The 13,596-nt window shown below is 38.4% G+C and overlaps 1 protein-coding gene across 1 annotated transcript in view; it reads left to right on the top strand.

Moving 5' to 3' along the window:
• Positions 1-13,596, top strand: part of LOC123940045 (predicted GPI-anchored protein 58) — a 36,971-nt gene that overhangs the window by 14,392 nt on the left and 8,983 nt on the right. Inside the window, exons 4-8 of the mRNA XM_046002330.1 lie at positions 1,032-1,087; positions 2,731-2,898; positions 4,288-4,348; positions 4,752-4,808; positions 5,839-5,915. Coding sequence (XP_045858286.1) covers positions 1,032-1,087; positions 2,731-2,751 — 77 coding nt within the window. The 3' untranslated portion in view covers positions 2,752-2,898; positions 4,288-4,348; positions 4,752-4,808; positions 5,839-5,915. The remainder of the gene's footprint in view (positions 1-1,031; positions 1,088-2,730; positions 2,899-4,287; positions 4,349-4,751; positions 4,809-5,838; positions 5,916-13,596) is intronic.

Below are 13,596 nucleotides of genomic sequence, written 5' to 3' on the forward strand. Positions count from 1 at the left end.
TCTGCTTCTTCCTCTTCTTTTGCCTTCCCTGTCCCATTTGTGCTGTCTTTCTCTCTCTCTCAAATAAATAAATAAAATCTTTTTTTAAAGTAATAAAAGAAAGAAGACCTATAAAGAATGACTAGAAAAGTAATTTGGAAATTTATTTATTTATTTATTTTTATTATTCCAAAAATATTTTGGAAAAAAATCATTGTGACTGGAAAAATATTTTTATATATTGAAAACCCAAAGAAGCATATAAAAGTGTGAAGAGACAAAAAATTAGTAAAATATTGGCAGGCATATGACTATTAACATAAATCAGTAGTATTTCTTTTTTTTTTTTTAAAGATTTTATTTATTTATTTGACAGACAGAGATCACAAGTAGGGAGAGAGGCAGGCAGAGAGAGAAAGAGGAGGAAGCAGGCTCCCCGCTGAGCAGAGAGCCTGATGTGGGGCTCGATCCCAGGACCCTGGGATCATGACCCGAGCGAAAGTCAGAGGCTTTAACCCACTGAGCCATCCAGGCACCTCAATCAGTAGTATTTATAAATATTAGCAACCATTAGCTTAAACATAAACCTCTAAAAGATTTATTTTACAAGAGCAACAAAATATATAAAACTGAGTTTAAATGGAAATATGTTACCTATCTAAATGAATATTAAAAATACTCATTTATAAAATATTTTTGAGAGCTATAAAAATATTAAATTAGTCAAAAGATTGGTTTCTGGTTTAAAAAATAACATTTTAAAATTGTAAATTCTTGGGGCACCTGAGTGGCACTTAAAAGTTAAGTGTCCCACTCTTGGTTTCAGCTCAGGTCATGATCAGGTCATGATCTCTGGGTCATGAGATCAAGCTCTGAATCAGGCTTTGCACTCAGCAGGGAGTCTGCTTGAGATTCTCTCTCCCACTTCCCTCTGCCCCTCCCTCTCTCTCTGTCTAAAATAAATAAATCTAAAAAAATTGTTAATTCTTTCCAAAGTATAGATATAATGGGAAATCTAGTAACAAAGTCTCTTTTGTTTTTCACATTTTGAGGTAACAGTCAAGATCGGGTGTGTTCAAGATGGTATGGCCGAAGACCACATTTTGAGGTAACAGTAAGAGGAACTTGATTTTAACATAAATCTGGAAAAGAAGGTAGGCAAGAATAGTAGAAATCGGTTCTGAGGAAGAAAAGAAATGAGGACAGATTAGTCATATCAAATATTAAAATATATTATAAAGTTATAATAATTAAAACCACATGATACTGGCACCAAAATAAGTTAATGAGGCAAAATATGTGGTCAAAAATAAATCATATTTTATATAATAATGGAATATTTGATAATGTCAGAACACAAATCAGTGGGAAGAGAAAATACTTTATAAGATATGGACTGATTAACTAAATCAATTTATATATTCATGATACACATATAATAAAATAGCAAAACTCAAACTGTAGGAAATCTAAAGGGATTTGTTTTTATAGGCTTAAAATACTGTAACAAATCACAAAGTAAAGATAAAATAGATTTGGTTATATTAAGACAGCAATAAAACAAACAAGCAGTAGGCAAGGTACAATTATTTGAACACTACAAAAGGGTCAATAATCATTTTATTAACAGAAGCTCATACAAACTCCACAGCTGAGAACTAATACATGAGATAAAAATAGAATCATATTTAGCCAATATGCAAGATAACACTAAAATCACATTTCACAAAAGATGAAATATATTTGCAAACAAGTAAGAACATTCAGCCTTACTAATAATCAATTGAATATACACTAAAACAAAAATAAGCCATATTTAGGTTTAATCAATTATTTTTAAATTAATGTCAAGGATTTACATTCCCAGCTGTTACGGATTATTTTCATTTAGATCAACTTATCCTCTGAGAGAAAGTGGAAAACCTGTATAAAATCTAGCAAATATTTGTTTAAAAGCATCACAGATTCAGGGCAGAGAGGATTTGAGAAGCAGAGAACCCAGGGAGCCAGGAATCCAAAAGAGATCTCTTATGTAGGATCTTACATAACTACCTGTTAGAAGCTAAGGTAAAACCCCACTTGACAAAGATGTGATCACCCAAAGGTTCAAATCATCTCTACAATTTTTCATTACACAATGTCTGGCAATAAAATTACCAGCCACACCTATAGACTAGATAATAGTCTTTAAAATATCTGTGATTAATAAATTAACAAAATTAGATGAGAAGATGGGGAATTTTGGCATATTATTGGTAACTATGATAAAAGTCAAATGGAAATTCTGGAACTGAAAAATAAACTGGCAGAAACTAACTCAGTGGATGGGTTTAAGGGCAAACTAGAAACAGCTGAAGAACAGATTGATGAAGTGGAAGGCAAAACAATGGAAGATTTAATGTCAATACCCAAAGTCAGCAAAGTACACTGGAAAGTGTTTTTTTTTTAACATAACTAGTGGCATATAGATCTATATAATACTTTTTTGGAAACTCTTTGGCAGTGTAAATCAGATATTAGAACAAACAAGATTCCTATCTTTGACCTGGTAGCCTTATGTCTGGGAATATCTATTAAGGAAATAATTTTTTTAATATGAACTGTTTTAGGTATAAAGATGTTTACTACAGACTCACTCACGATATTGATAACTGTACAATGTTTTATGTGCTTTAATACAATTAATGCAGTCTATCCTCCCAGAAACCCAAGTAGGTGGAGGTAGTTACTACTAATATCCTCACTTTACAGATGAGAAAACTGAAACATTGAGAGGTCGAGTAGGTTGCTGAAGAATATGTAGCTGGTGAGTAGAGAAACAGACATTTGAACCAGGCTCTCCGGCTACACAACCTGCACTTGAACCTGCCCTGGGCTGCTGGAAACAACCTAAATAGCTAACAACTGGAGACTTGTCAAGTGAGTAATATACCCAGTCTATGTAATATTACGCAGGTATTAAAAATGAGCATCATGAACACTGTTAACAACATAGGAAATACTTCTGATATAATAAGAGAAAAAAATCAAAATCCTAGAACTACAACAAATAAAAAATATGCATATAAATATGATTGAAACCAAATATCTCCAAAGGCTCATGACAATTATATGAAGTTCGTAGCACTTCTTCCTTTTCTCTTCTTCCAGTTTTCATTTTCTCAAAAATTTAACAATTGTGTGTTTCATACAGACACACACACACACACACACACACACACGTCATGCTTCATATAAAAAATACCACTTTCTATACATAAAAAAGCAATAGAGTATATTGGGTAAGAACCCGGGCTCTGGAGCCAGACTGCCTGTGTCGCTGCGTACTACGTGTGTGACCTTGGGCAGGTTGTTGAACTTGTGTTTCTAAGTTTCTCACATTATCCTATAAAATGAGGATAATTATAGTACTTATCTCATAGGGTGATTGTGAGGATTAAATACACTTAAAATGTATTTAGAACATTGTCTGAAAGTTCAACATGTAAGCGTGATCTAGTAGTATTGTTGTTATTTTACCAAGAAACCTCATCATTTTAGAGCCTGAGTGACTAGACAAATGACAATTCCCTCCTGCCTGTCCCCTGATAGGCACACACGTTAGGAACAGGTTTTGTTTCTATATATAGATCTTTGTCCTTACTAAGAATTCCCCAGTGCGGAGATGTCTAGGAACCAAGAACCATTGGCTGAGGGGGAGCTCCTGAACTCTTTCTAAGAAGCAGTGATAATCAAACGTCTGAAATGTTTTTTATTTCATCTTGAGGACAAGCATGATTGAAATTGCCCATAGATGCCAATATTATATTAACATCATCATCGGTGAATTTGAGAAAATAGTTATCTCTTTCCCCAATTTTTACCCTTCTCTGGATGAATGACTTTTTACCAGCTCCCTGATCTGACAGTTTGAATAACGATAGAAAGGTGTTTATGAAATAAGACATTTGTTGTAACTTAATTTTTCTGAATTGAGCACCCCAGGGGGGCCTGAAAATGTGCTTTGAAACTTTTTTCCACCTGGCAGATCCAGAAAGTTCAGAAGATATTTATAAAATTTCCTCATCCCTCTAAACAGTTTCATTGAAATTGTAAGAAAAAAAAAAATCTGTTAGATGCCAAGATTTACTGTTAGCTGTCTTAATGGCTAATGAAATGATTAAGACCTTGAAATAACCCTTGCCAATTAAAAATTAACAGGTGTTTATCAGGTAGAATATTGCAGTACATACAAGAGGAAAGGATGCAAATTGGTATTTCATACATTTGTGAGAAAGATCACCTTTCATGTGTCTGTCTGGTTTACAGGATGTTGCAGGTCTCTGCTCTTATAGGACTGACTGCAGAACCCAGGGCTGAACCCCTGTAGGTGAGTTAGCGCTTTCCTGAATGCTGTCTGTCTCTTACCTGCCTCTCTGTCAAGGCCCTGTGGTGTTGATCGGCAATGTCCTTTGGCTAAACTCTCTAAGAATTCTCAGCTCTATGATATGGTAAATGTGTAACAAATTGCTTTAATGTATGAGCTTTACATTGTTGCTAAAGTTACTGTTCCTTTTGGGGTTATTCATGGAACTGGATCTATCTTCCCCACCCCCACTTTTTGTTCCAGGATTTACCACAAACCTTTCCCACTCTCTTTCCTAATAGGTTTGTTCTGTTATAACACAATACCACGTGTTAAGACAGATTCACTGTCTAAGTCACAGGCCAGCATTTCACAATTAGTGATGACTGGTCACACGGTAAAGTGAAATTCCTTTCCCTTTTTGCAGAAATGGATCAAAAGATTCAACCAGCAAATGGTGAATCAATGACAAGTCAATAATAAGGTGAGAGATTATGTTACTAAAGGATGACCTCAAGATTATTACTATACAATGAATTAATTTGCTATGTAGATAAATGCTGGACAATTTACTGTTGTCATAGTGTAACTGGAGGTGATTTCATGTGTTCGCATTGCCAATGAGGTTAAATGGAATTGAGTATAGTCCCCTTTCTAACTTGCCACCAGGGTCAGAATTTGGGGAAATTTCTAAACAATTCTGGGCTTCAGGATCTCCACTTGAAAACAAGAGCCATAGTATTTATCTGTTACGTTATGAAGGCAAAATGTTAGAACAGGAAAACTCACTTCTTGAGTGCTAGTCCTCCCTACCACCATTATGGAAAATAGAAAATAAAGAGATAATGCAGAACTCTGCTTTCACTTCAAATACATTATTCTTCATTAATTATCTAATGAATATAGTAGCCATTGATTCAAAAAGTAGGTGGGATTTTCATCTCTCCAACCTTCGTTCTTTTTTCATTTCTTAGCGCTTTAGTAAGCATCTACTGTAAGGTAAGAACTGAGTATTGTGGGAGACAAAAAGGAGAGTGATTCTATTCTCATGGAGATTGGGATATATATATATATTTTTTTAAATGCCAGTATATATATATAATAAATATATAAATATATTATATATAGTTATATATTATAAATATATATTATATGTTATAATTACATTTATAAAATATGCATATAAATATGTATATATTTAAATGCCAGTAGAGAGACAAAGTATTGTCTTTGTTTATTAGAAGGATAAATTATTTTAATTATGGTTGTCGTGGAAGGCTTCACGCTGGAAGTGTGACAGATTAGGTTTTAAAGAAAAGGTACAATTTGGGCAACAGTGAGAGGGGAATACAGTGAACAAAGACTGAAGTAATAGCATGATTGGGTGGAAAAAAAACATTAACCTGGGACTGGAAAGACCTGGGTTGGCAACAACTCGGTTGAAATACTCCCTGGCCTTCAATTTCTTTATCTGTGAAATGTGTAAAATAACCTCTGCCTCATTGATCTTTCAGGGGTCTGGAAAAGACCAAAGGGAAGCTTGCATGTGAGATCTCTTTGGGAACCCCGAAGCACTCTGTAAATGAAAAGGGTAAATTTTTTCTCTCTTATACCTTATACCTTATACCATAAACTCCATGAGAGCATTTGACAGGATCAGTTGTGTAGTCTTTATTTTAATTTTAATTTTTATTTTTTTTAAGATTTTTATTTATTTATTTGACAGACAGAGATCACAGGTAGGCAGAGAAGCAGGCAGAGAGAGAGGAGGAAGCAGGCTCCCTGCGGAGCAGAGAGCCCGATGCGGGGCTCGATCCCAGGACCCTGAGATCATGACCTGAGCCGAAGGCAGAGGCTTAACCCACTGAGCCACCCAGGCGCCCCAGTTGTGTAGTCTTTAAAAAGAAATGTTCGATGAAGTATATACAAAAAACCATATTATAAACTTTAAGTCTTTACAATTTTTATTGCCAATTATACATCAACAAAAAAGGGGGAAGTTATAAAACAATGAATCATTGATTGAGTGAATGAATCCATGAATGTTGTGGACTGAATGTCTGTGTCCCCCCAAAATCCATATGCTGAAATCGCATCTCCTAATGTGGTAGTATTAGGAGCTGGGGCTCTTTAGTAGGTAATTAGGTTTATATGAGGCCATGAGGGCAAAGCCCCATGATGGAATTAGTCCTTACAAGAAAAGGAGGAGATGCCAGCATGTTCTTTCTCCACCATGTGATGATACAGTGAGAAGGCAGCCATCTACAAGCCAAGAAGAGGGCTCTCACCAAGAACTGAATCTCCTGGTACCTTGATCTTGGACTTTCCAGCCTCCAGAACCGTGACAATAGACATCTGTTGTTTAAGCCACCCACATGTGGTGTTTGGTTATAGTAGCCTAAGGGGACTAAGACAGCGAGTAAATAAATGAATGAAACAAAACAAAGGCACAGAGTAGGAGAACATGCAATATGAACACGGAATAAAGGGTTGTCTTTGAATATATGTGGTGTAGCTGGGTGTTGGAGTGTAACCCATAGCTAGGGGGGTGGATGGAAAGCAGCGGTCCTCAGAGTAAGTTCTGTGGACCAGCATCATCTGGGAACTCATTAGAAATACAAGTTCCTGGGCCCCCACCTAGGCCTACTGAATCTGAAACTCAGGAGTGGGGCGGACAATCTGTTTCAACAATCCCTCTAGGTCATTCTGGTGCAAAGCAAAGTTTTGAGAACCATTACTTTGTACTAATGCAGGAAGTTTGGAAATAATTCTGTTGTAAATTCAGTGTTAATGAAGGTTTTTAGCTGTGGATGGATATAATCAGAACTGTATTTCTAGGATGATGAGGCATGAAGCTTTGCCTAAAAGAATTTATGGTTTCGATGTAAAAAAACACCACTGGAAATACTGGAAAACACATTGTATTCACCAAGCTCCAGAGTGAAAGATTTTGATTTTTCCTGATTCCAGATAATAGCCACATCATCAGCTAAGAGGCAAAGCAGAGCCGGCATTATTCCCAAGCACTGGAGAAACCTGCTTGGTCTACAGAGACCAGACAGGATGAGAAAGTTTCTGTGAAAATAAATGAGTTAACTATTAAATATGGTCCTCACTGATCTCAGAGGGGTCTCTTAGTCCTGACCAGCTGTGGGGAAACAGGAAATGGAACCTTCCCTACCGAGACAAATGGGCAGCTCTTCCTACAACTGGCCTCACTAGCTGAAAAATGCAGCTCTGTCTTTAGGGCTGGTGGAGATGGGTCTGCCCAAAGGGAAGGTATTGTATGGAAGAGAAATGAAGAACCTGGGGGGAAGCAGTTATCTTAAAAGAGAGTCTAGAAGCCCAGGTGGGGAGGGAGTGGAGAGGAGAAGGATGAGGGCTGTTGAGAGTGGTTTGGGGCTGTTGGGATGACGGATCATCTGGGTTTGCTCAGGACTCAGGATGTTGGGGATAATCCCTGTCAAACCAGGGCAGATGGCCACCCTACAACTCTGCACCCTCAGCTGTGTTGAAGACTTGGGGAGAAGACCTTGTGAAATTAGGAGAATCACTGCTCTGAGCCTTGTTTCTCAAAATATTGCCTACACACTGGTAACATCAGTGTCACCCGGGAGTTTGTGAGAAATGCAGCTCCTCAGGCCCACCCGAAACCTGCAGGCTCAGACCTGCATGACAGCAAGAGCCCCAGGTGACTTGCGTGCACATGAGCTGAGAAAGACTGCCTTAGCAGATCCTCTGAGCCCTGGGTGACTTCCCCCAGGAAAAAATGAAGCACTGATCGGGAGCAGAATTTCTGGGCTGTGATATAGCCGATGTCCAGGTTGGCCAGATTCTAAGCTCGACCTGCATCATCCCTGCCTGGGAGGAGCAGAAACATGGAGAAGGTTACATACTAGGGGCACCAGGAACTGAGAGCAAAGGAAGAAAAGGACAGATGACACAAAATAGCCAAGGGGGCCTCCTGAACTATTAACAGTCGTCGTAGGAATGCAGGAAAGCCAGAAATCCAGCAATTATGTGGTGAGTAAAGCTAGAGAAAGTCTTCTGTTCCTGTACTGTGACCCTGTTTTGGTAAAACAACAACAACAACAACAAGCTGATGTGGGCTGGGAAATGAATTACGCCTGCAAAGTGGAGTCACGGCCCTGTGGGTAAGCTTTCAGAGGAAGATAAAAAAGGATCACCCACTAAAAGTATTCAGCTTTAGCATCTTGGCCTCACTCACTTGTGTATTGCTCAGAAACACAAAGCAAATTCAGATTTTTTCTTTTTCTTTACCTGGTCTGATCATCATGGGTTCCAACTCTGCATTTTAGCAAGAAAAATTTGCACTTAATTAATAGTGTTTCTTTTTCTGCAGCTTGAACATAAGTCTCTGACTTGAAACATTCTAACCAGTGGTTCTTAAACTCCAAATGCAGCAGAATCACCTAGAGGGCATGTTAAAACACATATTGCTGGGCCCACCCCCAGGGTTTCTGATTCTGTACATCTGGTAGCAACTTACAATTTGCATTTCTAAGGAGTTCCCCGTCGATGCTTATTATTGGTCCAAGGAACACACTTTGGAACCTCTGGTTCGAACTGTTCAGCATGTTATTCCCATCCAAAGGTGAAGGGTTTCAAAAGTCTTAGATTAAGGCTTCTAAAATTGGTTGACCTTTCTGTTCTATCTTGGATCAAATACATGGTCGTCCTGCATAGGACGACTATGTAGCTCATGGCACAAGCCGCTCGCAGTGCCCACTCAACACATCTGCACTGGCCTGTATCTTGTTCAACGAGACAAGTCCTCTGGTCACATGCTAGGATGTCCTGGCAATGGCGGTTTGTGATAAAAATGTCTAAATACCAATTCTTACTTGTGTTTATCTCACTTCAGACCAGTAATAATTTGGGGACTGGCACTGGCCCATAGACCACATTTTGAGTAATGCTGTTTAGATGACTCAGTCTTTCTCAGATTCTTACCCTCTTCCTTCTCTTTCCCAAGATAGCATTTGGGTAGACAAGATGGCAGGGGTCTTATTTTATCCTTATGGCACCCTTATAGCATGCACCGTCCTGAGAGACTCCGTGATCCTTGCATTCATTTTTTTCTCTGGAATGGGGACCACTGAAATGAAACTAGGTCCCATCTAATCTTTAGGAACGATGTGTGCTGCCATAGCCCTGAACACTTCCCATAGTACCCAAGTTCCATCCCTGCGGCCTCTTTCCCTGCTTCTAGACGGCCGCTAGTCTACCAGTAGTCTCTGAGGAAGAACTTCTTACTGAGGAAGTAAGAAGTTCCAGAGACTCCTGTTTCCCACATAAAGGCCATTAGGAGGCAGGAATGCCTTCTTTTTGCTTTTTTAAAGATTTCTTTATGTATTTGAGAAGGATGGGGAAGGAGGAGAGAGAATCTCAAGCAGAATTCCCACTGAGCTTAGAGCCCCATGTAGGGCTCACTCTCATGATCTCGAGATCATGACCGAGCTGAAATCAAGTCAGAGGCTTAACCACTGAGCTACCCAGGTGTCCTAGCAGGGATGCCTTCTAAGTCCTATATGTCTACCCACCTGCTGCCACCTCTGTTCAGTTGTTTCTGAGCCCCAGGGGATGTGATGCTGAGCCAAATAGTCAGAATCCCCTAGAAACTGGAGTCCTGGAAGGAGCTCATAACCTAGCCAATCGTTAGTTTTTCAGGAATTTTGTACTGTAATTGTTCAACATGGCCATTATTAAAAACTAAATGATAAGAACATACATTTAAATAAGTTATATTAAAAGCAAAGATAAGTAATACTCAAAATCATCATCTCCTATTTATTTTACTACATTGGACTATTAACCTATGTTTTGCATATGTATTTGGTAGAAATACTATATAATAATGTACTACCGCACAGCTTTTCTAACTTTGTTCAGTGATGTCATGTTGATAACTTCAAATCAGCTAGGAGTATTTGCACCATGGAAATGAGGAAACATAAATCAAGGCTCAAGGGGTGCCTGGGTGACTCAGTCGTTAATCGTCTGGCTTCTGCTCAGGTCATGATCCCAGGGTCCCAGGATCAAGCCCTGCATCGGGCTCCCTGCTTGGCAGGAAGTCTGCTTCTCCCTCTCCCACCCCCCTGCTTGTATCCCCTCTCGTGCTGTGTTTCTCTCTGCCAAATAAATAAATAAAATCTTAAAAAAAAAAAATCAAGGCTTCATCCTCCCTCATCTCCACCTCCCCTAGGCCAGCTGTTAAACATTTACCAATACATCATGGCTTAGAGCCTAAATCTGGGAGTGAGCCACTACCTGATGGCCTCAGGTCACCCTTTACTTACCTAGATGTTACAAAACTGCTGGTCCCCTGAAGATCAGCCCCTAAAAGGTGTATGTGGAAGAGATATTGATGACAGAACCCTGATACCATCTTATCGACTTGCGCTGCTTCTGTCTCCCTTCTCTCCCTACTGTCTCTTGCGACCAGAAGAAGCAATCTTCTGGCTTTTTATTTCCTCCACAGCGTATCCTTATACATTAAGGAAAAACACTCATGGCCTAACGTTACTCTCTGACATTCTTTCCCCAAACCTATAGATTTAGTCTAGGTCTAGGAGAAAACATGAGATCAAATTGAGAGACCTTCTATTAAACTTTCACCTACTCCCCTTCAAAACTGTAATATGAAAGACAAGGAAAGACCAAGAAACAATCATAGCTTGGAGAAGGAGACTAATGTACTCAATTCAATCTGATATCACAGATTGGACCCTGAAAAAGAAAGAAAATTGGTAGGAAAACTAGGGAGATCCAAATAAAGTCTGAGAATGGTACCAATGTTAATTTCTTAATTCTAATTATTGTATCATGTTCTGTAAAATATTAGCACTATATGAAGCTGGATGAAGGGTATATGAGAACCCTATACTATATTTGTGGCTCTTCCATAAATAGACAATTTTTCCAAGTAAAACTAATGAAGGGAAAAATTCATGACCTAAATAATAGGTAGAATAGATATCTTTTCTATTCTATGGAAAAAACTTAGAATCTGCATCCATCAGCTTTGTGATTTGAAAAAAGGGGGGAAGATTGGTTGGTAGAAAATCTTTTTCTCTTAATGAAGCTTGACTTTCAAGTGTTTCATCTTTTGCAGAATTAAAAAAAAAAATTAGATGTTGTAGGCTGAGCCATAACTCTTTCTTTCCTTTTCTTTGCAATCTTGCTGTAATAAAACGAATCCCTCTGCCCGGAAAGTGATGTTTTCAGACAATAAAAAAGGTCAAATATCTAGAAGATAGGTTAATATAAAATAAAAATATTACTTTTATTTTGTGGGACCTGAAAATGGGCCACTGCTCACACAGCTACATTTCTTTCTAAATGAAAGGATAGCCAGGAAGAAAAATCCCTGAACAGGGAAAAGCAAATGTGCTTATCTAAGGCAATACCTCTCAAGCTTTAATTTGCATTTGCTTCATTTAGGGATCTTGTTAAAATGCAGATTCCTTTTCATAGGTTTGGGGTGGAGACCCCAAATTAGTTTGATTTTCTAATAAGTTCCCAGATGATGCCATGCTGCTGGTCTCCAAGCAGCATGGGTCCAAGATCATTTCTGAGGAATTTCCTCTTCCCTTGGCACAGTAGGCATAAGGAAAGTGCTTACTGGCCACAGGCTTAAAGACACATAGAAAATGCGCAGTACCTCTGTAAGACCAGCGATAAAACAAACCAGTTAAAACAAAGAAGAAACATAATAATCAAAATATGACATTATTGCGCATAGTGAGATGGAGTGAAAGAAGAACTATTCAGGAAGTCACTGGACATGGAGAGCTGTTTTTGAAGTTTAATTGGAAGCCCGAACTAAGAGTCATTTATTTAGTCATTCCCTTTCACAACATAAGGAAAAGTCAACATTTTCTATTAAAGAGGAACTGCAGCTTTCAGAATTCCTGAGTTGTACAGTGCCAATTTACATGAATCTCTTCCCTCCTCCAAAAGTTTCTAATGATTATAGTTCCTGGAAAATAATATGTCGGTTTTTTTCAACACATACTCTAAACCTGCAAAAAAGTTCTTCCAAAATTTTAAGCTAGAAAAACAGGTAATTTGCTTGTATCAAAAAGACAACTCATGCCAGTCAAAAAACCATTACTAGGAGGAGAAAGTGTTATTCACGTGCATGTGCATATCCCTCCCCGCCCCCACCATTAGGAGCTTCCAAGGTGTAAAATGCACTTACAGAGTCTCTCAGCATTGAAACTGGGGTGTTTTTCAGGAAGACCCTGTAGACACTCTGGCGATCTTATCTGTGACTTCAAAATGTGGTCATGGGGATGCCTGGGTGGCTCAGTTGGTTGGGCTGCTGTCTTCGGCTCAGGTCATGATCCCAGCATCCTGGGATCGAGTCCCGCATCGGGCTTCTTGCTCGGCGGGGAGCCTGCTTCTCCCTCTGCCTCTGCCTGCCATTCTATCTGCCTGTGCTCTCTCTCTCTCTCTGACAAATAAATAAATAAAATAAAAAAAAAATGTGGTCATGAACTTGACCAAAGCAGATCTGGCTTTGCCAATCACTTATTCGTTCTCTTAGCAATGATTTGTTTATTTAAGAAGCAATGTTGCTTGTCTTACAGATACATATTATCCAATTTGCAGAAAATGTAAATAATCCTGCAAATTGCAAAATGAGATCCAGTGTGCGGATTCTTGCAGCCCGGTGGGCACAGTCTGATTTAGTAATAGCTTTCCCTTGCTCTATTGCCACTGCCAAACAGACTGCTTACGCCATCTTTGGCTTTCCTAATGTCTCTTCAGGGATCAATAGAGTGTTTCTCTTTTCCTAGATGCCAGCTTCATCTTCTTTATACTTTAAGAATACAGTATTAGTTTAAGAACTTCAGGAATACAGTATTAGTTTAAAGGACTGTTCAATTTAAAGCAACTTTGTAGAGATGTCGTCACCCATGATCAATGTTAGGGGAGTAGAAGAAAAATGTAGGTTGGTTTTATCTTCTCCTTTACAGAGCTTTGAGAGAGAAAGTGGACTGGTTTTGAAAACTGTTCAATTATTTGAAAGTAATCATAGCCTACATCATTCTTCTGATTTTTATCTGTAGATATGGAGACATATATGCACCAACTACTTCTTTCAGTTCTTGTGTTTATTTTTCTCTTGAAATAAATATTAATAATTGGAAATTAGAGAATTGCTGTTTTAATGTTTCAAATGAAATGAATCTGATATGTGAATTAGCAACAAAGACTTATGTCTCAAACGGAAAAACCATTCA

Source organism: Meles meles, chromosome 4 (assembly GCF_922984935.1).
Source record: "Meles meles chromosome 4, mMelMel3.1 paternal haplotype, whole genome shotgun sequence".
Classification (NCBI taxonomy): domain Eukaryota; kingdom Metazoa; phylum Chordata; class Mammalia; order Carnivora; family Mustelidae; genus Meles; species Meles meles.